This window comes from Cryptotermes secundus, unplaced genomic scaffold, assembly GCF_002891405.2.
Source record: "Cryptotermes secundus unplaced genomic scaffold, Csec_1.0 scaffold528, whole genome shotgun sequence".
Lineage (NCBI taxonomy): Eukaryota > Metazoa > Arthropoda > Insecta > Blattodea > Kalotermitidae > Cryptotermes > Cryptotermes secundus.
Genome location: NW_019724748.1, coordinates 95,371 through 120,514, shown reverse-complemented (window position 1 = coordinate 120,514; position 25,144 = coordinate 95,371). Strand labels below are relative to the sequence as shown.

The window sequence follows — 25,144 nt, the reverse complement described above, 5'->3', positions numbered from 1 at the left end:
CCAGTGTAGTTTGGTGAGTAGGATGCCCAGATGTTTTCGTTTGTTGAAGATATGTTTTTTCCACGTGAGGCGGCGGTCAAGATGGAATCCAAGGTACTTGACTTCAGTTGTTTGGGGGAGAGGCTCATTGCAGAGGTAGACAGGAGGGCACGTAGCTTTGCGGTTGGAAAATGTGACGTGATAGGATTTAGTTTCATTTGCTTTTAGTCGCCAAAGTGAGAGCCAGCTTTCTATGGAATTGAGATTGTTTTGAAGTTTGAGGGATGCAGTGACTGGATTAGGGTCGGAGGCTAATATAGCTGTGTCATCAGCAAAGGTGGCAGTAGTTGTGTAGGGGGAAGTTGGGGTTAACTAAGTTAATCCGCGCTCCCTTTGCTCGTTTTGCGCACAGTTCTTGGCACTATGCTACAAGCACTACGCAGGCGACACTTCCCTTCGCCTCTTCTTTTGATGGGTCCTGGAAAGTTTGATAGCGATAGCTGCAGATTCCCATTTTGAAGCTACGAGCGAAGTTCAGAAAGAATCGTCCATCACGGCGTGTTGCAAGGTACCCGATTAGAATTCTTATCGGGATGATTGTGTTGACTGAGGAAGTCGGTGATTTTCCGTAGTCTTTTTCAGGCTAAGGCCAACGTGTTGACGTAGAACAGGCATGTCAAACTCAGCTTGTATAGAGGGCCACCTCAGCCCTATAAATAATAGTCGAGGGCCGCACTTCAAAAGAGAAATATACACGTACATTAGATTTTGATACAAGGAAATTTAATTCTATTTATTATTTAGGAATAATTTCAATATAATTACCTAAAGTGGAATACTTATATCTTGTTCACAAATCAAACATGTAATTTTACCTTCTATTTCACGACAGAAATAAGCGATTTTCCATTTTTCTTGAAAAACACGGCGCTCACTTTCAGTAGTTCTTTTTTTGCTACTTGAATTTTTTAAAAGCGATGTTGCCCTTTAAAAGTTACTGTACATATGCAAGAAAACTCGTAGTTGATAATTTAATGTTTAATTATAACCTGTATACGTTCATCACAGTGTTACATCAGCACCTGTCGCTGTGTGAAAATGAACTGAATGACAATGTACAAGAGACTACCGGACTAGTAGGAAGGTGTATCTTGTCTCAATGGTCATAAACGTGAAAGTCTGCTAGCATCCCATTAGAAAATGACTGGGGTTGCAAGCTAGTTTTGAAGGTAGAAGTCCCTTGCACTTGTCTGTCAGTTGCCACCCTCCTTGCATTCTTACTACACCTCCAAAAGGGATTCTTGGAAATACTTGGGGTGGTGAGGCTGTGCGGATTTTAGTGCATTAACCTTCTGAAATAAAATAGTTTGTCCTTCACGAAGTTTACAAACCGTTAGTTGGACAAACCCTTCTGCAATTCTCAGAATCACTGTTCCTGCAGCCTGCTAATTTATGTCTGCGAAAGACTTCTTGTCTTCTTGTCTGTTGGGAAATTGTCTTTACAAAAAATATTTCTACTAAAATTTTAGTATTGATTTTAATATCAGTTAGCTCTAAAAGTTGAGGGGCCGCATGTTTGACATGGCTGACGTAGAGGAAGAAGCCATTATTTAGACACCCTCAGAGGGAAAATTCCCCACAAAGCCTGCGCGTGTAATTAAAACATTTCTTATAAGTGGGTGTGAGTTCTAAGTAGACCCATCTGCAGTCTAGCGTTGAACTGGCATTTCTGCCTCTTGTTTTGGATTGGGTTTCCATGTTAGTCTGGCGTATTCAGAGGACGAAGGCTGGCAGCTTAGCATTCTGTCGGTTTTGTGTTAATAGAATATCTCTTGTCAGTGTGAGTATTAAATCGTGCTTAAATGTGAGACCACTGCAGACTTTCACCGTAGACTCGGCTCATGTATTGGTACAGCTATTTCAGAAATCGAGTAAAATTGACTCGGGTAAAGCAATTTCTGCATAAGAGACGGCCGGGTTCTTTTGTGTGGAGAAGGGGGTGATAACGCTTAGGCGAGATGACACCTTTAAATAGTCGGTCGTCCCTTGCAAATCCCTTGCATTCTTACATTTCTTTCAGCGCTGCATAAACATAGCGGGGATAAGTGACGGTCACCTAGAAGAAGCGTGTCATTTAATAACAGACACCGTATGAATCGTTCAAAGGAAGATACGAATTGAAACATTTTACCACATTTCGGATAGCTTTTGTCCTGTGTTCCAAAACATCCGTCCAAGCCAGAGGCCCTGTGTGATATTTCGTACCATGCTGTTCTTCTACGGCAAGAAGTTATTAGCCCCCTCCCCTGGCCCCCGCTATCCAACCGCTAGACTGAAAGCCCGCCCCTTATCGGCTGTCTCAAACTTCTTGTTCAGTATATGCACTGCTGCGCTATATCTGTCAGCTGTTTTCTCCATTCGCAACCTGAGGTTGCGCCTTGCTGTGGTTACGAGGGATATGATGAGAGGGTATGGATTGGATTCAGTTGGCTCAGGATAGTGACCAGTTGTGGATTTTGTGAAACTTTGGGCCGTATAAAATTCGTGTGAATTTCTTGAGTAGCTGAGCCACTACTACCTTCTGAAGAAGAACTTTGTCCGGGGAGTGAATTAGCTTGTTTACTGTATCTTGTTTTCACATCAAGACATTGTCACCATTGTTTGCATGTAACACATGAACACAAGCTGAATCTATAGACCTCGACAGAGTTTCGATCCGTAGAAGGGAAATCACCAGGTGCTTTGCGATCGTCACCGAGCAGTTAAGAAATGAAGGGAGACTTCCATGAAATCAAAAGTGGTTATAGAAAACGAAATTGTTAAAACAGCCCACACATTCGAGCGTCTGGGAAGCTACATGTCTTATTTTGGGGGACAAGGACTAGATATTAATTAATAAATGGGAACATTCAGAGGCTTGTGTGAGACAGCCAACAACTTCACTGGGTAGCGAAGTATGGACAGGGGACAGGAAGATAAGAGCCACATACAGGCAACAGAATGAGATTCCTGAGATCGATATACGAGTTCACGGATACACTAGAAGAGAAATGAAATGTAATTGACACAACTTCGGTGTATGCACCATTAATGAGAATGTGAATGAATACACGCCAAACGGTTAGAACACGCGTGGCGAACGCAGAAGCACAGGACACCAAGGATATGTTAGAGTATAGACGTGAAGGATAAGTGTAGAAATGCGTGGAAAGAGTTGGATAGATCAGACTGGAGTCGCAACAGATCAGCCCCACTCTTGAAGAAGATGAAGAATTTTCGATCATTGTATTGTAAAAGGGTGTACGTTTGGCGATCCTTGGCTTAGAGCAGTTGTGCCTCACTTGCACCTCTTTCATCGTCAGACGCAGAGCGTCCTCATTTCCGTACGATCAGCCGATCCTCTCCGTCAGTTAACCACCATTCACCTTCGGATTTCGTTCGACGCTGTGTAACCTCCGCCTTTGAATAACCTTCGAAACGTCGGAAACACGCTGGTTCCAAGTAGAGTAGTAAGAAGGGAGGCAGACCCCACTCCACTTCTGCAGCTGTCATAAAAGTGACTTGTCATTACATAAGACAGACGCATGCATACAAGTCTACTTCATTCCACGCTTATCGCTCAACGCTGCTCTAAGTTGTGTTTTGACGTCAGCTGTGAGGAAATGGCGGACCTAATTTTATTCTCAAGTTGGCGGTAAAATGGAACAGACTAGAAGTTTCATCTCCATCTTAACGAGCAGTTTCATAAGCGTTATTACATAATTCATGAGTTCGTGGCTTGTACGTTAATTTTAATGTTTCTTGTAAGACAAAAAAAAAACTGCGTTTCATTAACGGGACATAGAGTTTGTCTTTGAACCATTGCGGAGAATTCTATAGCTAATATCTGCGACGGATCGGAACAGCCAACCCACGGCTACTAACATTTGACAAGGATCCGGAAGTGAAAGACCGTGAATTTAATATACCAAGGTTTAAACCCTGTTTTTTTATATTAATTTTTTTCTTGCAAATTTACACTCTACTCCATGGGAACAATACGAGTAATAAGTTAATGGTTTAAAATTTTAAGGAAACCCCTGTCAGAGTGGGTGAAAACATTCAAGAAGTCAGTGGACTTGTCTGGGCCAGAGTCTCTCCGCCTTGAATTGGGTGGGGGTGGACCCACAATTCTTGCCAGCAGGGATGTTGCGTATTCGCTGATTGTTGTGCCACTGTGCACGTTAATAATTATAATCCATCAATGAATAGATCCCAACATTGTTCCAGTTGGGTAAGGGTTGGTCATGTGAAAAGGAAAAAATATAAAAGATGCCCCTTTTAGAAGAAAAACGAACGAGCTCACAGTTACAAAAACCGCCGCGTGTTTCAATCCGAGAGTGGTTCTGGGTAGGGAAAAAAACGGGAGTCAGAAACTGCGAATGAAGTGTCTGGAAAGATTTGAACGGATCCAGACTGGCCTGCCGCCTGCATATGCACTCAGGTCGGGGCTGACGGTGCAAAACTGTGCAGAGTTCTGTGTTTATGGCCACCTATTTCATATTCCCCCACCGATCCTCCCCACGGCCGAAACAATATAATTTGAAGCAGCTATTCATGCGAAATTTCGTGATTCATTCAGAATGATCTTCCTGGATTCAGAAGTTTACGAGACTGGAAGCCAGACTGGCCCATGAATTGTGTATTAAAATGGAAAATAAAGTTAATCAATAACGCCGCAAGCATCATAATGTTTTCAGTCCTATGTCAAGTTTTGCCGTAATGTCGCTGCCTTAAATTTGCCATATTCGCTGGTAATGGCTCGAACACAGTCGTGATCTTTTACCGGATCCCGATAGAAGAGAGTCGAGGGAATGAATTCGAGTGAACACAGTCTCTCTATCCAGTGATGAGAGTGTTACTGAAAGTGCATCGCGTTTCAGCTTTTGTCTTTTCTCAGCCACTGCCCGGAACCATGTAACGGTGTAGCCATCTGCTGCGGGAACGGAGGTTAGTGGCCTGGACCGTTACGTCGTCATTAGAAAGGTGCTACCTACTTCGGTGGGTGATTCAAACACAGGACTTTGTTCCGTAAGGTTGCCCAACAAGGTATGATGTGCAGTAGATGGACTTCACCTGGAGTCAGATGAAACTACAGCGATCTGTGCAGAGAACGGGGAAGTGAAAATGCAGGAATATAGCTTCCACATGTACCACGTAGTCTCCGGTTCCCTAACCGGAAGCCAACTTCAGTATATTGCATTCCGTTAGCAACGCCGCCACTTCAGCATGACGTAAAGGGAAGGACTTTCTAGATATCAGGACTGCCAGAAGAAAGGCAAGATTGGGCCTGTACTTAACTAATTAAGCACTACGCCATGAAGAAGTATGCGGTAGTGGATGTATAGATCCACGTATTCTTGACCTCGGTGCTAGTTGGAGGTGAGTGGATAGCTTCACGCCTTGGCCGCTTTACACCCGAGGAAAAATCTTCCGGTACCCATTGGATAGGAGGCTGGGTGGGCCTCAGAGCGGGTCTGGACGACGTGGAAAGAAGAAAAATCTTACCCTTACTGGGACTAGAACTCCGATCCTTCAGCCGTCCCGCCCCCTAACCAGTCACGTCTGGACTGCTAGGTATTGTTAACAGTGAAGAAGAAGGTGAGCGGGGGGGGGGCAGGTGAGGTGGTGCACTGGACACTGTTCAGTTTCCGTATTATGCATCGCCTCGGGTTTATTTTGTGCACGTTCTCATGCTATTTGTTATTGGTCGTGTGGCGAAGAATGATCCATACACTTCGTCAATAGTAACAGCACAAAATACGCGAACTTCACCATTGTGTAATATGTTCATTGTATGCAGATTGGCGCTTCGTTATGTACGAACATTATGTCTTACTATCCTTTCCCCCCACGAAAATAAATTCTTGACTTTTACTTACCCTGATCACCGAGGGAGTTAATTTTGCACCAACAGAACTTAATCTTTCACTGCGGTGTCTTGCAAGAGTTGCAAATTGTAAGATAGTCAAGGGGTGGATTCAAGTGAATGTTGTGATCAAGGAATGTGTCCTACACGCCCTCCAGTGATCAGAGAGTTTCTAATTGATTAATGATATCACCGCGTTGTTGAAGTGCTATGCATTCCAGCTTGGGCGTTCTTGCAGAACCCACACATTTTTCTGTGTTGTTTGTAGTGAGGACTGGCTTGCCGACTGTGAGTAATAAGACTAGAGTAATCCATTCTTCCTTGACTAAAAGACCTTACTAACTTACTCATTCTCCGGCTTTGCACTCCTCAAAGAACTTGGCCTTGATTACTGCAGGTGCATATTCTTCATCTGGCATCCATCATTAGATTCTAGACGTTTGTGTGATGTTATCCCCACGCCCAATCCCATATTTCGTTTCATCTGGCACATATTCTTCGACCTGTCTAGCTTGAGTAACATACCAAGAACTGACATTCCAGGTGACACCATGTTAAGGCGGTAGCCCAGGGAGAGGTGACCAGCTTCTGCCTTCGCTCTTGCAGATGTACAATGTACTATGACAGTATGCGCGAAATGAACGCGCATCTCCATATTTCGAAACCAGGCCATCAGCCCCGTAGACAGTGATACTGCAGCTATCCCCCATATATCAGGTGTCCGGATGAAAGGTATCGAAAATAAAAAAAAATATATCTCAGAAAATAATTGTCATACACTATCCGGTTTATGTTATCGGAAGGAAACCCCCGTAAGTTTATTTTCCATGCCCGGCTTACGCGCATGCGCCGCCACATTTCTGCCATGTTAGGGAATCACTTTGACAGAGTGATGGCTGGGAGATAGATCGGCAGAAATGGATCAATTGCTTGGTCTCCTAGGTCGCCAGATTTAACCCCAGTGGATTTATCTTGTGGGGTTATGTGAAGAACATTGTATACCTGGTTAAGCTCAACGACCTACAACACCTGAAAGCCCGCATAAGGGACACTGTGGCTATGGTAACAACAAACATGCTGGACCGTCTGGATATTTGTCGTGCCACCAATGGAGCCCACGTTGAAATTTATTGAGAAAGTTATATACTCCGAAAAAAAATTGATAATTTCCCTTTGTAATTTTGTAACCCATAAATATGTATAATAAAAGCTTTCGGAGATAATTATTTTATTTTGGATACCTTTTATCTGGACACTCTGTATAATCAACTCGCTTTCTAATTTTCGCTAGTCTGAACTGAAGTCCAGGCTTCAGAAAGTACGTAATTAACACAAAACCCCGTCCAAGGAGTCTACCAACTGTGTGTAGATGAGGAAACTGAAAAGCAGCCAAGGTTCTCGAGAGCTGTAGACCCATAGGTAGATGGATTAACACAAAAATTATTTCACTGATTTCATTAATGCAAGTATCATTTAAAGCTTGGGATATGCATTGATGGATGTGACTGAAGAAAGGGTGTCATTGCTCTTGGCCAGTTTGAACCCCAGGTTATCTAAAATCAATGTTAATAGATGAATTGGATTATGAAAATTTCCATGTGTGAAACACTTCTGTTGATGCATGCAAGATCCTCTCTCTTTGTTGGTGTCAGCAGGATCTCCCAGTGCCCTCCATTGACCTCAGAATGCTCGTTTAAGAGCCCCTGATTACTCAGTTTAGTGATAACCGTTTAGCTATCAAGATTGCTATCAGCTGGGATGTGATGCCATGTTCTCATAGTTTGGTGAATGTTTAGCATCATTCCTACAAAACATTGGCAGTGTCACATTTCACCCTGAAAACCCTAGATCTCACTTTGTGTACCTACCCCACAAACTGGTGTGAATGGCACTGTATGTTGTTTTCTCTGTTCTTTCCTGTTCCTGCTTATGTTAACCTTCACCAGTTATGCATCATCAGTATCAGGATCACCAGTATATCCTTATTAGAGGATGTATTACATTTAAATAACTTTTCCCCATGCTCTTTCAAATGGCTTTATTCACATAATAATACATTTTTCATGTTAGTTGAACTAATGTACACTTTCAGGCCAGTATTGAAATACCTGCTGGTCAGTGTTTAAATAAATCTAGCTCTTCTGCTATGCACTGTTAACTAATCCAACTGTCACTTGAAAGACCTGGGGTAAATAAACACTTGTTCATTTCATGGGTTCCTCAGGACAGCCTCTAACTCATTTCGTACACTTCTTTCATTACAGGTTCTAGCTTTGTTTGAAGAACATGATGACCAAATCACCGCCTTTGTTGAACCCTTTGTTATATTGCTTATTCTCATTGCTAATGCCATCGTTGGTGTGTGGCAGGTAAATATAATTCTCATATTTGTATCTGTATGGGTAGTTTGCATGGGAGAGAACCACATGTGAAGTTTTGGTAGGAAACGCCAGTGGACGGCATAAGTGTGGATGGGATAATCTCAGATAAATGGGATTGAAGAGTGTGCACTGTATTCATCTACTTCAGAACAGAGTTCAGTGAAAGGTACTTGTGAACATGGCTATAAATATTCTGGTTCAGTGAATGCAAGGAAATTATCTGAGTAGCTGAGGGACTCTTGGCTTTTCTGTGGAGTTATTATTCTTGGCACCCAAGACGTTTTGATTAAGGTGAGTTTCCATTTAATGCAGGTTCAATGATACTGTTCATTCTGAATTTGTAGGAGCGAAATGCAGAATCTGCCATTGAAGCGCTGAAAGAATATGAACCTGAAATGGGCAAAGTTGTAAGAGCTGACAAATCTGGTGTCCAAAAGATCCGTGCCAAGGAGATTGTCCCTGGTGATGTCGTTGAAGTGTCAGGTGAGTTGGAACGCCCGTCTTTGTAAGTAAACTGCGATAACATCTCTGCTGACTGACTTACTGTGAACTTTACAAACAGGATTCAATTCCCAGAAACAAATTATGTTGCATACAAAATTATTCTTGGGGCAAACCAGCCTCCTATGTGGACTTGAAGATCTTTCCCTGAATAGGCAGCTGCAGCACAGCAGAAATTATTTACTCCCTACATGCCTTCACGGGTTGATGCTCAGGCTTTTGTAAGGAGTAAACTGTTAACTTTATGGCTTAAACTTAGTTGTATCACCAGATAGTTCCAGATTCAACACCCAGCTAAAATGTGTAAAGAGCAAAGCGATACCAGACGAGATTTTATGTAATTCCTTTATTTCTTACACTAATTTCACCATTGTTTTCACCAAATTATTTGTGCTAAAATTCTGGACAATACATAATGCCAGTGATTGGAAAATCATTTAATCTTTAAATTCTCATTATGGAAGTCTCTATCAGATTTCGTAACTGATTATTCTGCTTTGGAATTTTCATATTTTTCTCCAGCCATCAAAGTGAATCCTGAGGTATTATCACAAAACTGAGTGTGGTTACTTTTTTCCCCATATTTCCCTGACATTTATCATGACAGCCACCATTGTGTCATTAGCCTGGGAGGCAATGATGACCAGCAACAAAAACAAACATACTTTATTTAAATTTAATTTGCTAAATACTGAGTATGGACAGCGTAACAAGTATAGTGACTGGCTACAGGCTGGACAGCCAAGGGGTCAGAGTTCAAGTTGCTGTAAGGTTAAGAATTTTCTCTTCTCCACATCGTCCAGACTGGCCCTGGGGCCCACCCAACCTCCTATCCAGTGGGTAACGGGGGCTCTTTCCCCCGGGAGTAAAGCGACGGGCATGAAGCTGACCATTCACCTCCAGCTAGTATGAAGGTTAAGAGCCAGGATAGTGCGGTCGGTATAGCGACTGGCTACAGGCTGGATGACCAAGGGGTCAGAATTCAAGTCCCAATGCCGGAAAGAATTTTTACTTCTCCACTTCGTCTAGACCGGCTCTGGGGACCACGCAGTCTCCTATCCAATGGGTACCAGGGGTTCTTCCCCCGGGGGTACAGCGGTCAGAGCGTGAAGCTGACCACTGACCTCCAACTAGTGCCGACATCAAGAAAATGTTGATCTATACATCCACTCCCCCATACACCATTATGACAGAGTGTTTAATTAATTAAGCACAGGGACAACTTTACTTTTTACTTTTAAACACTATTTCTGAAATATAAAATACAACAGCCTAAAATGATTCAAGCCATGTGTTTTCAATGGAATTTGCACATTGAGAGCAGAAGTCAGTCACAGATCACAGATAGTTACATACATGAAAACATTCTATTATCAGTCCCTGTTCTTTCTATTAAGATAAAGAATTCAAATGATCAGTGCCCAGTATGTTAATGTAATATCACAGTTTTTATATTAATATGATGATTATCATTTTGCAGTTGGTGACAAGATTCCTGCTGATATTCGCTTGATCAAGATCTTCTCTACCACTTTGAGAATTGACCAGTCCATCCTGACAGGAGAGTCTGTATCTGTCATCAAGCACACTGACCCTGTCCCTGATCCCCGAGCTGTGAACCAGGTACGTATCAGATGAAAACTGTCCAGCAGTCACAGAAGAATGATGGAGCAATGAAAGTTAGCACAGAATCATTTCGTAAATCCTCTTCATTCCATTGTTTTTGACAGATTAGAGAATTTCACGCCTTTGGACATTATAAAATATGCCTAACATTGTCATTATTAACCTTCTGAAACTTTGGATGTATTAAAATTTTCTAAACACAAAATTAAGAAGTGTAACAAATTCAGCTACAGCAATTTATTTTTATCTCCTCATTGACATAGAACTTCCCTGTGCTTCACTCTCTGTTCCTATTCAGTATTTATTATTATTATTGGAGGGGGTGGGTTTCCCCATGCACCGCGACCAGTTTGATCTATTGTGCGTCCCCCTGTGATCTTCTACCAGCCTCTATTCCCTACTGGTACTGGTGCTTACCATCAGTCCCTACTCAGCCAGCGAGGTCGGCCTCTACTGGCTCAGAGGTATCTCAATGCTTCCCCCATCTACCAGAGGCATTAGAGACTACTGTTGGGTGGGAAATGCCCTTAATTTAGCTCAGTGGCCTCCTTTGGAGACATGAGGTTCTTTTACACGCCGCAAAGCTACGACATGGGACCCACGGCTTAAAGTCCCTCACGAAGGACTTGTTCCCTGAATTTTTCTGCCCTTAAAAATTCCACAACCTCCCCCGAGTTTGAACCCGTGTACCTTGAGTCATGAGGTGGGAACGTTACCCCTAGACTACGGAGGCCGCTTTTCCTATTCAGTATATAAACTTTTAGGCTGTATGTACTTCTGTGTTTGCAGTATCCTGATGCTTCTCAGGGCTGTGAGACAGTTATTGCTTGTAGTTTTTCTCTGAAGGTTGTAGTACTGTATATAATTGTCTGTTACAGCTTATGAGTGCAAACATGATGTATTTTTTACTTTCTAGAACCGAAATTAATTTAAATCACCACTAAAGGCCTTAAGAAGTGATAATTTCTTAAGAAAATCAGATTACATATGCACTTTTGTCAGTGATCTCCTGGTAACAGAATTAAAACAGTCTCACTGTGACTAAATCTTCTGATCACACACTAAGTCTTCCCAAGCAACTTCCCATGGCTATTTCCTACCAATAACTGAACTCATCTGCTGGTCCAGTTCTCCCAATTGAACTGGCTACAAGCGGACTCACGTTATGTAGCCACTGCATGGACCAACACACAGAAAAGACAGTTTCCTGTATTGTTGTGTGATGCCTCTGTTGGAGGTACCACACGATTGTTGGTTGTTATTTTTGCCTTATTTGAGGTTATGCAATGTATTATACCTATTTAAGATGTCTGAAAAGTGGCCATGGAGTTCAGTTGCAAGTTGCAATATGTTTTGATGTTTGATGCTGAAGAAAATTACTAATAACTTTAGGGCTTGCTACTTCTACACTGGAAACAGTGCATGATAATGTAGAACTCCAGAATATACTTAGTGGAGACTTTACAAACCAGTATATGTAGTTATGTCAGTAGATCTGGGATCTTTGTTCCCCTTTCATACTAAAGAATTTGCTGAAAACGAATCCTAAGGAGCCCTGATTCACAGCCTTCCAGAGTTCTACATTGTCTGCACTCACAGCAAACACATTTTTATGTGAAATACTGTAACATTTCTTAAGTTTGACGCTGTGTAATTTCAGTGTTCTCTTTGTCTGTTAACAAGAACATTTCAGATCTCATTGCCGGTGCCACAGTATGAGCAAATTTTCAAATCCTTCATGTCTTGACATACCTCAATTTCCTTTTAAGGTACAGTAACTTTGTTAGGTAATGAGGCAGGTGAAGCCTCAGATTCTTCACTGTATGCGCTCATAACACAGTTGGATTATCCTTTTCTTATGATAATTTTTTCAGGTTTGAAAAAAGGTGTGGCTATAGAATCCATATTAAAGTCATTTCCTTCTGTTGCAGGACAAGAAGAACATTCTTTTCTCTGGCACCAATGTTGCTGCCGGCAAAGCTCGTGGTGTTGTGATTGGAACTGGCCTTAACACTGCCATTGGTAATGATCAGCTGCAGCATTATTCATAGATCTCAAGATCTGTTAAGATATTCTTCTAGCCCTTTTCAGTAGTTGGCACTCCTTCATATTTAGGAGGTTCTGAGTAGGGACCTCCCCCTTTCAGTTGGAGCAGAGCTCTTATAACACCTTAGAGCAGGCAATCACTGCTTTGTTCCAGTGCAGCTGAAAAGCAAATAACCAAAGAACTGGTTCTGTGCACATATTAAGAAACCGCCTTGTTAGGGGTGGTGAGCTGGGTCAGCTTGGCTACATGCTGGATGACCAGGATTTAGTTGTCAGGAGGGCATCAGTGTTTCTGTGGAGATGACTCTGGTAGGTCCAATTAGTGCCGAGGTCAAGAAAAAGTGGGTCTATACATCCATTCCCCCATATGTCTTCATGGCTTAGTGCTTAATTAGTTAAGCTCTGGGACAGCTTTACCTTTACGAGTCATTGTGTACCATACAGTAGACTGTGGGTTAGAAAAAAGAAAAATTGGATTGTTTGTGTAGATTTTTGTATTATGATTGTGTCAGCTTAAAACGTTCATTGTATATGTAGAAGAAGTGTTGTAATACAGGACATAGTCAAAAGAACTGAGATACTTGAGAACAGTTAAAAGTTGGCACTGGACCAGACCAGAGCAGATTTTATTTTGACACTTTCATTCGTAGCTCCCCCCTCCTGCTGTACACCATCAGTTTGTTAGTAGCAAGCTATGTTCATGCATCCGTAGAACCACAAGAGAGATACACGCAGCATCTAGCTACAGAAGAAAAAGGCTACATCTGAAATTTGTGTTCTGAAAGAGAAGTATTTCGTTTTCTTCTGACCATTTTATTATTTGGCTTGAATGAAGGTAGGCAGTCTGGGCAACACCAGCAAACAATTGATCTTGGATAGCTGAAGGATTAAGATATAAGATTGTAGGAAAGGCATGGAAATAAAAATAAATACAGAGTGATACAAACCATCTAGTAGATACAGTAGAATGATGAGAGAACATCAAAACAGATTTGACAGTATAAAAACTACTTCTTTTGGCTTATTTTGGACTTCATCCATCGTCTGGTATGGTCTTTTGTCTTTTACATACCAGACGATGGATGAAATCCAAAATAAGCCGAAAGAAGTACAGTATACACCATCGTCAGAATCCTTTCAAGTCTTTCCAGTATAAAAACAAAATAGATGCTGAGGCAAAGGAAGACCATGGAAGAGATGAAACAAGTCAGAAGAAACTTCTGTTTTTATTACTACTGCTTGTTCATGTGTTTGCATGCATACATTTCCTCTCACTTTCATTTTGAGGATCATGTGATCTGTTTCAATTTCACATTCTTCATTTCTCATTGCTTATTTCCATACGTCAGCTGGATGATGCAGATGCCAGATGTTTCAGATTCTTGCCATGAAAATGCAAAGTTATGAGTCAGACAGTTGATGGCAATTTGTAGTGAAACTGTTGCAATCCCCCTGCCCCCAACATGAAAACCATTGCTTTGTTGTTTCATAAATTTGTATCAGTTTTGTGCCCCCACCCACATTCTTCCCTCCATTCTAGGGATGTGATCACGCAGAAGAAAAAGAACCAAGACATCATTTTGATACTGGAGTCCAGTTCTAGCAGTCTCACTTTGTGATTTTCCTGTCTTTGAAGGATGGCATTTATTGCAGTTGCCTTGAAGAAGGTTGTGCCAGAGCTGTGTTGTTGTGTAATTTATGTCATGATCATGAAGTTCATCATCATCATTGATGAATTTTGTCATTAATCAGGCAAGATCAGAACTGAGATGTCTGAGACTGAAGAAATCAAGACCCCTTTGCAGCAGAAACTGGATGAATTTGGGGAACAACTGTCCAAGGTTATTTCTGTCATCTGTGTTGCTGTGTGGGCTATCAACATTGGACATTTCAATGACCCGGCTCATGGTGGTTCCTGGATTAAGGTTGGTGTTTGATATGAATTGAAATACTAACATTCTCTGACCTGAAATGTGAATAAAATTTTCACCCTGTACCATAGAAAAGATTTTATAGATCTCCGTACTTTGTTCCTCAGTCTTGGTTTCTTAAAACTCTAAAAATGAGCAAAGTAAAACATTCTGGCTTTAAAGAAGATCAGCATTTTGTTGAGCTCATGATTTAATATAGCAGAAATCTGTACCAAGCACATATCTGATGTAAATTAAAAAAAATGGACGTTTTAAGTATCGGTGTATGGAAGTGGTGTTTGAAATGCGTACTGTCACCTTTGCTATAGCCAGCCATTTTTGTTCCATGCAGGGTGCAGTATACTACTTCAAGATTGCTGTTGCCCTGGCTGTTGCTGCCATCCCTGAGGGTTTGCCAGCTGTTATCACCACCTGTTTGGCCCTGGGAACACGACGTATGGCAAAGAAGAATGCCATTGTGCGCTCCCTGCCCTCCGTAGAAACTCTGGGCTGCACATCTGTCATTTGCTCAGATAAGACTGGCACATTAACCACAAATCAGATGTCTGTTAGCCGGTGGGTAACACTGATCAGTACTTGTTCAGTAAAATGAATTTCTCACCCAAATCAAGAGTTTTCTGCTTGCTGCTAGCTTCCTGATGGTTGCTTTGCCTGTTGTTCCACTCAGAAGACGGAGGCAGTACATTCTTCCAAAATGTCATGGAGCTTCTACCAGACTGTACAGCATTACATCCCAGAATACAGTATGAATTATAATCTTCCGTGAAATCAACTGTAATGCTGTAATTTTATATATTTTAAGCACAATATGAATGATGCTAAATTGGTATTAACCATTGGAAACTGTGGTCCCCCTTAAGGGTCATAAAATTGTAGAACAGTCTAATAAGGTTTTTAAGAGTCAGAAAATGTTTGGGTGATTTATTCATTTTTGTAATAGATAGTAATTGAATTCCCTGTTATTTGTTTCTTTTGTTTATCTCTGCTTTGTCACATGAGTTTCGTGAAATGTGTTGTCTGTTTTTTATTTACAGCATGTTCGTTTTCGAGAAGATTGAAGGTAATGACAGCTCATTCCATGAATTTGAGATCACTGGTTCAACATACGAACCTATTGGTGATGTATTCCTCCGTGGCCAGAAGATTAAGGGTACAGACTTTGAGGGTCTTCATGAGATTGGAACCATTGGTATTATGTGCAATGACTCTGCAATTGACTTCAATGAGTTCAAGCAGGCTTTTGAGAAGGTTGGCGAGGCCACTGAAACTGCTCTAATTGTTCTGGCTGAGAAGATCAACCCATACGCTGTGCCCAAACAGGGACTGGATCGCCGTGCATCTGCAATTGCTGTCAGGCAAGATATGGAGACCAAGTGGAAGAAGGAGTTTACACTCGAGTTCTCCCGAGACCGCAAATCCATGTCTTCTTATTGCGTACCACTGAAGCCAACTCGTCTTGGCAATGGGCCCAAGCTTTTTGTGAAGGGAGCACCTGAGGGAGTGCTGGAGCGCTGCACCCACGCCCGAGTTGGGACACAGAAGGTATAAGTTTTGTTTCATTAAATGTCAAGTTTCTGAAATTGAGGACCTCTCATTTAAAATAATTAACATTATGGTTGTAGAACTGGAAAGTTTAAAACCACAGATACCAAAGTCTAGCACCAAACATGGTCCTGAGCCATGAAGTCTTCCGCATCCTAGCTGAATGTCTTAATTCATAATAGCTAATAATACTAGATAGCCTTTATAAACTGCACAGCTCATGGTTATGTGATATCCTGAATTTCCCGCATGGATATTGGGTCCTTCCTGTGTACTACTTTTTTTAGGCACGTGTATTGGATGTTCTCTTGAAGTAAGAGAGAACATATTGCATCTGTGCAGACCAGATCACATCATATATTATGCATACGCTAACATCATGGATTTCATGTTAGTAAATTATAATGTTACTTGATAAAGTTGATATTGAAGTATCAGATATTCACTTTGGGCTTTTATTTCTTCTTCTTCCTCTTCTATTATCCACAGAAGCATGAATGACTGATCTTGTAACTGTGTTGTATTAGTAGAAAGAGAACCATAGCCTCACTCTGCAGTGAATTGTAGCAATTCATTTTTTGGGAACTGCCAGTACATTCATACAGCATATTTGTTTTATTACTTCACCATTACTAATAGACTGTTTAATATTTGCATTATCTTAATAGCAGTCTCAGTTCTGTCCACAACAGATATTATTTGATCAGTTATTTACTAATGATTTTAAAGTGTTCCTTTTTGTCACACATGAATAGGCAAATAGTCCTGCTCAACAAAATTTAAACATTACTCACTTGCTGATCTAGGTGATCTTCTGAATCCTTATTCGCCCTGAATCTGAAGAACACAATTGTTAAGAAATATGTAGATATAAATGACAATAAAATTAACAAATTCAGTATTTTTACTTGTTGGACAGCACAAGTTACCACTTTGCTTATAGCCTTCATTTCCAACACATTTCCCTAAACACTTAATTAAAGGGTTTTAGCAGAGAACTTTTAACTGTTAATAAAGTACGCATTTTGTATCCAACATTTTTTATACAGTGAAAATAGCTGGACCATTGTAGCTTACTAAATTTGTAGCTCTTGACTGTGACGTACCTGTATACTATTACGGTTATTATTCTTGCGATGTTAGTAATTATTTTGTAATGATTAATCTGAATTAATCAATGCTAATTTGAAGAGTTTTTCTGTGCTCAGAATTAACAAATGTTGTGTATCAGGTGCCTTTGAGTGCAACACTGAAGAACCGCATTCTTGACCTCACACGGCAGTACGGCACTGGCCGTGACACCCTTCGCTGTTTGGCTCTTGCAACTGCCGATAACCCACTGAAGCCTGAGGACATGGATTTAGGTGACTCTTCCAAGTTCTATACATATGAAGTAAACTTGACCTTCGTTGGTGTTGTGGGAATGTTGGACCCTCCCCGCAAGGAAGTGTTTGACTCAATCCAGAGGTGTCGTGCAGCTGGTATCCGTGTCATTGTCATCACTGGTGATAATAAGGTAACATTTGTATTCTCAGATCAGAATGTGTTTTTGGACACTGTTACCTTTTTCGCTTGGAGAACTCATCATAGTGTTGCTGCATAGGTTTCTCTTTTCACTGATTTTAGCTTCCTTGTTGGCCAGTTTTAGAGTCAGGTGCTAGCATTTGAAACACCATGCATTCTCAAATATAGATGGACTGAAGACACTTTTGGCATATAAATATGCTATGCTAGCCTTCTTACAAAGACCATAAAAAAGTCTGAAGAACCTAGCAGTAGCAACTGGCCTACTACATCAAAAAATATATCAGTTAAACAGTTAAAGCTGGTAACAACTATGTCATTTGCGGGCCATGCCCTAGCTCACATGGTTAAACACCAACTTCCTACTGCAATGGCCAAGGTCAAGCCCAAGTCAGGTTATGTGGGATTTGTGGTGGACAAAGTGGCACTGGAGCAGGTTTTCTTCGAGTAATTCCTTTTCCCCTGCCAATTCAAATTCCACCAATTGCTCCACAATCATCTTCTGTCATGTGGGGCTGGTACAGTAGGCCAAGCTGTGGCCACAGTACCAAGTGGGTTCAATCACCCCACGAGAAAAAGAAATATATCATTTAGTTTCCCTTCTAGCTGTATTAAGTATTATTGGTCCATAGCAGTGAAACCATCATACAAATACACCTGCTCAAGTATATAGTTAACCTTTTCAGCTTTCCTAATTTTCAAACAGGCAATAATCACTAATTACATAACTTCCATGAACTATCTTAGAGATATTTCAGGTAAATCATTTCATTGTTATGAGTGTGCATACTGTAGAGCAGGCTTGTCCAACTTAAACAGGTTGTGATCGACATTTTAGTGTCAGAACTTCCAGTGATCTACCACCCCCTCCTATCGTCGTACCTCGCTTTAAGCAAAAATATTGGTAAAGACAACACGACACATGATGTTTGTTGTGAAAGGAACTAGTAACTGGGCTGTCTCTCTGATGTCTGTAGCTGTATCCAGTTGGAGGGAGAAAGCAACACAATTGGAAACATCTTTCAGCAACCGTTCAGTTATGTTTCCACACATCATTTCTATGCATCGCACAATGGTGTTTCTTGATAATTGAAGATCTTGAATAATAGCTATGATCTCTTTCTTATTTTTAAATCCTTCAAGAAGATTATCAGCTATTTCAAGAAAACACTCTTTTTACAAATTCCACTTCAGTGAAAGGTTTGCATTTTTTTAACAATCAGATTGCTGACCTTGAAAGATGATTTGGTTGCATTGTTAGAAAGTGACCTTGGTTTTGCCCTCAACTGTTGTTGGGCAGCTAATTTCAATTTAAGCTCTTTGAGCTTAAGTTTAAGAATTTCACTTTTGGGTGGAAAATCAGCACCATACTTATTGCTATGAAGAGCATTATAATGACGTTCCAGATTACCCTTTTTGGCAAGGATACTGAGGTGTTGCATTTCCCACTATATTGAGGTAACTGTTTTATCTGAAACATGCACACAGACACTTACGAAACTTACGACGAGCGATGAAATAAGAGTTAACATGTTAAGGATAGAGTAGGGATTTCCCCACAGTTCACTTAACACAAGTGTAAAGCAATTTTCGCATAAGCTACATAAGAAAAGAAAAACAGGAATGACTAATATGTATTTTCCCTTCAGAATCTGAATATAATCATATTATATTGCAAGTGAATTTACATGCTTTTCAAGTATAATTTCCTTATAGGCCTATGAGATCGACCAAAAATCGTCCCGCGATCGACACGTTGGACATGCCTGCTGTAGAGGATATTTCAACTTCTGGATTTGAACATGAGGTTATCTCAAAACATCATTATTGTAATGTGTCGACACAGAACTAACCCACATTTTATTAATGGTAAATTCAGGCCACTGCTGAAGCCATCTGCCGCAGAATTGGTGTTTTTGGAGAGGATGAGGACACAACTGGAAAGTCATATTCTGGCCGTGAATTTGATGATCTGCCAAGTAGTGAGCAGAAGTCTGCTGTTGCCCGAGCCAGGCTGTTCTCTAGAGTAGAGCCTGCACATAAGTCCAAGATTGTGGAGTTCCTGCAAAGCATGAATGAAATTTCTGCCATGGTGAGATAAATTTTGGTCCCAGATTAGTTTTTACATATGCTTATGAAGTTTCCTTGTAGGTCTCTTTGAGTCCATAAACGTTTTGGCCATGTTGTGTTATGGTATTAAATTATGATGGGGTGTTTGAGAGCCGTTTCTTGTTGATGTTTCTATGTCACACCCAAGTTCTGCTGTGTCAAAGCATTTGTTCTGTGTGTTCATCTTCATTCATCATCTGTCCATCTGTAATGATGGCCCACCAGCGACGTTAGACAACTTACATAAATCTTGCAGGTCATAGTGCATTTTGTCACTGGTCTGTGAACACACAGAGGATGTGTTCCATCATGTAATTACTAATTCCAAATCTGTATACCTGTTTTTCTGATTGTTACCTAAACTTCCAGATGAGATGTGTCTAAGGGTGTAAAGGGATTAGATTAATGTATAATACAGAATATGCATGTCAGAGCAGAAATACATTTAACACAAAGCTTCATGATGGATATCACAGCTCTAAGATGTGACATACAGAAAGGATTTATCCTTCTTGCAGTGGGCAATAAATACACTTTGTGGCATACCATCAGTAGTGGTCACAGACATGCTCATTTCCACGGCATGTGTTTTGAATGTATTATTAAATATTCTCACCTTTTGTTCACCTTTTCATAAGCAGTACTCTCAGTAGCTCTTCTTTTACGGTGAAATCACTAAATGCCATCCTCACCATGCTTTCCAGCTGCTGTGTCTTATATCTATTGGCTCATCAAATTTAAATGAGAACCAATCACAAATTTCAAAATCACTCTTTTGTTGGGTTTGTATGTCACTTGAAATTACTTGAATCATCATCATGACCATGTTGTTATAACTGGAAGTCTTGTGTCGCTTACATAATATTCTGCTTGATAAAGGAAAAAATCCCTCAAAAAGGCAGTCACCACCAGTCAGGAATGCTTCCTTCAACAACTCACTGTCCTATGGCATATTTAGGTTTTACCGTACTGTTGAGGAAACTGAATGCTAGGCTAGCATTAAAGGAGCTGTGACCATCTGGAAATGCTCAGCATTCTGTTTCTCTGGCTGGCGTGCACTCAGTCTGTGCCATATTGCGAGGACCCCTCATTAGACCCAGTTTTCTCAGTATTAAATGCCCTTTTCTTTAGTATTTCATCAATTTAGTGTTCATATCTCCATTGTTCATTGCTTGTCAGTCCGATTGATCACTTCACAGACTGGTGATGGTGTGAATGATGCACCTGCCCTGAAGAAGGCTGAAATTGGCATTGCCATGGGCTCTGGAACTGCTGTGGCCAAGTCTGCTTCTGAGATGGTGCTGGCTGATGACAACTTCTCTTCTATTGTGGCTGCTGTTGAGGAAGGCCGAGCCATCTACAACAACATGAAACAGTTCATTCGATACCTGATCTCTTCAAACATAGGTGAAGTCGTAAGGTATGTGTCATTCTACCAACTTTATTGTCCATGATTATACAAATTAACTTTTTTTACCTTCTTTCCACTGATGTTTCAAACTAGTGGATGGACTGGGGTATGAATACCAATCATGTGAACGATTCAGCTGAAAGTTTATGTTATGTACACATCCCTAACACTATGGTTATTCTTTCTGGCCCCCTACTAAAGTGACACATGAAGACTTGCTGCTACTACCCCCCTCCCCTTCTGCATGATGAAGGCCGCCCACATTGTCCCACAGCTAGAAGGATTTCAGGGGTGCACAAAGTGCTATGAACCCACCCCCACCCCCCAGAAATTACACAGAAGTGATTTTGAATAATTAAAAGAAGCCATTGCTGGGCTGGGATGCACCATTTAATTAAATGTACCTGTTTTTCCAACTAAGACATGTTAAAAACTGTACCTTAAGCTGAGGAATTTCATTTCTTTTAATCAGTGAGTGTTTTGAAGTAACTGATATTGAATTAATGAGGTTTTGCGCTATATGTTTTTAACCCCTACACTAAGTGGAGGTGAGCACTCAGCTTAATGCCCCATTTTGCCTGTGTACATAAGAAAAGAGTTGCAAGGACTTACTTGGGGAATGCCAGGCCTGTTCTAAAAGTGCTGGTAAAGAGAAGGTTTCTGAAGTTGCAGCAAGGAATCGAACCTCAGCCTGTCTCATTACTGACCGTGGAGTTCTTACTAAAGTAGCATTGTTCTGTTTGTTACAGTATTTTCCTGACTGCTGCATTAGGTCTTCCTGAGGCTCTGATCCCTGTCCAGCTGCTTTGGGTCAACTTGGTAACAGATGGTCTTCCTGCCACTGCCCTGGGCTTCAACCCTCCAGATCTCGACATTATGTCCAAGGTAGAAATCTGGCTAATAATATGAAGATTACATTACATGAAATACTTCCTTTAAGTCTTTCCGTGTTCATGATCATAGCTACTTGAATACAGCTGCCTACTAGTCACTTAAGAATACTGTAGCCTAAGACAATTTTGCTTTATACAAATATTTGTTTCCTACAATGTGGTGTAATGTAAGCATATTGCAGATGCACCTGGGAATTTCTTTTTCTGGTATATTTCCTTATTTATGTTTCTTCTTTTCATTAGTGTAGTTAATGTCTGTGAATACTGTTAATACTGATTTATAGCAAACTTCTTTTTCTCCTTTGAAGTGAAGGACTGGGTGTTTCAAGTGTACTCTGATATTCAGAACCTGGAAAGCTCAGCTTGTTAAATGGCAGGATGGCTATTGTGGAAATGAGGATTTTGTCATGTATGCTTCTTTCCAGCCTCCACGTAAGAGTGATGAGTCCCTGATCTCTGGCTGGCTGTTTTTCCGTTACCTAGCTATTGGAGGTTATGTAGGTGCTGCAACAGTGGGCGCTGCTGCGTGGTGGTTCATGTTGAGCCCACACGGACCTGGATTGAACTATTATCAAGTGGTGAGTGATATTATCATTGGCCTTTTCTTGATCGCTGGTCTGTTTGTATATTAGCAGATTAAAAACTATTGTATTTAAGCATCCTGCTGCACCACTTAATCGCTTGATACACGCACTCACGGTAACCAGGACATCCAGAAAAAACACATCTTCATAATAAACATAATGCAGAACCTATGAAGAGTGCCATGGCACGCATACACCTTTTTATGTCATTTTAAAAGTTTAAAAACATTTTGCATATTAAATTTAACAGTTACCAAAAATTGGTCAAATAGAAAACTTTTTAGGCATGCAGCCCTCACAGGCCATGTAATACTATATTACTGTATGACAATTTACATAGATCATCATATGTACGTGATGATGGGCCCATGTGGTCAAAACATGTTGTTGGCTAACTGGTAATCCAACCAATGACTTGTGAAGCTGCATTGAAGGCTGTATTGTGTGGGTATATGTCAAATTCATACAGGATGTTTGGAGGTCCAGTTTTGTCTTACCCTGCATTGTAAGTTTGAAGAGTGTTTATTCTTTAATTTGAAATTGATTTGCTTGAAACATTATATAAATTCTTTACTGTGCATGATAAATTCAACTCTTTCATGCAAATGAATTTTCCCATCCTTCAGAAGTTTGTGAACATGGGAAATACCAGGCTTCTGGAGTCATTCAGTAGCCCTTTGTGCCAGCCATAGTCAGGAGGATTGACACCTCCCACCTCACATGGATGTGCTCACCAGAAAAGCCAGAAGGCCATAACAGGGAACATTATGGAAAAGAGTGTCATTCATATTGCAGTTTTCGTGATGCATTAAAGTTTGTATATGTATTGATATATTCCTTGCAGACTCACCATCTTGCTTGCATTGCTGAAGGAGAGGAGTTCAAGGGAGTCGACTGCCATGTTTTCAGTGACCCCCATCCCATGACCATGGCTTTGTCTGTACTGGTCACCATTGAGATGCTCAATGCCATGAACAGGTGACAACACTTAATGTTACATGGATTTTATGTTTCTGAAGGGAGCAATTAAAATGAATGTAAAATCACAGAAATTAAAATTTATATAGCTGTTTAAACTAAATGGTGCATAAGGCAGGTAATTGCCTAGGGAAATTGAAGTTGAATACTAAACAATGAAGAACTATGTATTGGAGGAATATTACAGGTTTCGAGGTTCTCACATTGGTCATTATGAAGCATTCTGCCTTGTGGTCCATTGAAAGGCAGCTGACATTCTGAAATAACATGTTGCCTCCATCTTTAGGTATCTGTAGCTCTGCTTACTCCTGCTTCATGCTCTTTTCTTTCTTGGCTTATTCTTAGACCCCGAAAATGCAGGCAGCATGTTCCTTCAAAATGTCAGTTGACTGTTAGTGAACTACATGACATATCCCAGAAGATACGACTCTTCAATATTAAATTCCTCAGTACCTTGTAAAATTAAAAATGACATTTCCACACTGGTATATGTAATTCTTACATGACTAAATCTTTAATCTTGACATTGCAGGTTAAATTCCTAAGTGAACATCTACCACTTTCATCTTTGTATCACATGTCCTGTGTTTGTTGTCGCGAGGTCCTGTCTCTCTACACATTGATGCATATAATCAGATTCAGATGAAGGATGTTTTATTTTGACAAAATGTTCGCTTCTTGCAGCTTGTCTGAGAACCAGTCACTGATTGCGATGCCCCCATGGTGCAATTTGTGGCTGATGGGATCCATGGTCTTGTCTTTTACTCTGCACTTTGTCATCCTTTATGTTGAGATCCTGTCCGTAAGTTATTACTACATATTTATAATTACATTAGTAAAATGTTATGAAGGAACTGAAAGATACAGACAACTCATCAAGCGAAATTGTTGAGCTACTTTTGTTACATGAATCTCAATTTTTCCCAGTTTGTTTGTAATGTTGATTTATTGCTGGTTGTAGTAAGGATTAGATTCATCCAAACTTCCTCATTGTTTGCAGGTTTCAAATTCGTTATACACCATAAAAGAACAGCCTCTTGAATCCTTATTTTCTGAGGGCAGTACAAATTAAAAAAAAACTGTTTAAAATAGATACAATGGTTTTCAGAGCTGGTAAACATCTGTTCAGGGGCACTAGAATTCTTGTTATTTTACAGCATGCATGTGTTCTGCTCAGAATTGTAAAGGACCCAGACTTTGATTGGTCCTGGTACCTATGTAAGATATTGTTAACTGTGTCAGCTTTGATCTGAAGCTGAAGACTAGTCTGCTTCATTGTTATGTAACATTGAACTGTATTGTTACAACAAGCTTGATATTAGGTTCAGAAGAGGATAATGAGAATTCCACTTGTTAATTTTCTGTTGCTGTTGCCCAAAGGAAAACCTGGTAAGGTGAATTTCACACATTGTGTGAGAAAATTTGTTGATGGAAGGCATTAATAGACACATTGGGAGAAGGATATTACATCCACAGTATGAACAAGTGGCTGTTGAAGTTCACAAAAAACAGAACAGCCATTAGTATCGACATTAGTCATGACTAGTTAAGGTTCCTGATTGAATTTGATAAAGTAGAAGACCTGTTTGTCCCATATAGTTTCTTGTAAGGTTTTTTTTTCCTCACCAGAGTCATATGTGTTCATGTTTTCATGCCAGGTACAGTTTTTGTTATTGCATGAAGCATATTTGTCATATTTATTTTTTCTGAAATGAGAGGACATACATTGAC

At 40.5% G+C, this 25,144-nt stretch overlaps 1 protein-coding gene across 5 annotated transcripts in view; it reads left to right on the top strand.

The window, feature by feature from the left end:
* Nucleotides 1-25,144, top strand: part of LOC111862880 (calcium-transporting ATPase sarcoplasmic/endoplasmic reticulum type) — a 98,713-nt gene that overhangs the window by 63,074 nt on the left and 10,495 nt on the right. For all 5 annotated transcript variants that reach the window (XR_002842506.1, XM_023848659.1, XM_023848658.1 and 2 more), the window contains exons 5-18: nt 8,152-8,256; nt 8,613-8,751; nt 10,250-10,392; nt 12,327-12,417; nt 14,194-14,366; nt 14,704-14,927; nt 15,407-15,914; nt 17,146-17,430; nt 19,318-19,530; nt 20,747-20,967; nt 21,708-21,843; nt 22,277-22,429; nt 23,280-23,413; nt 24,098-24,215. Coding sequence is in view for 4 of the 5 variants with exons in the window: in XM_023848659.1 (XP_023704427.1) it covers nt 8,152-8,256; nt 8,613-8,751; nt 10,250-10,392; nt 12,327-12,417; nt 14,194-14,366; nt 14,704-14,927; nt 15,407-15,914; nt 17,146-17,430; nt 19,318-19,530; nt 20,747-20,967; nt 21,708-21,843; nt 22,277-22,429; nt 23,280-23,413; nt 24,098-24,215 (2,643 nt within the window). In the remaining variant the exon portion in view is untranslated. The remainder of the gene's footprint in view (nt 1-8,151; nt 8,257-8,612; nt 8,752-10,249; nt 10,393-12,326; nt 12,418-14,193; nt 14,367-14,703; nt 14,928-15,406; nt 15,915-17,145; nt 17,431-19,317; nt 19,531-20,746; nt 20,968-21,707; nt 21,844-22,276; nt 22,430-23,279; nt 23,414-24,097; nt 24,216-25,144) is intronic.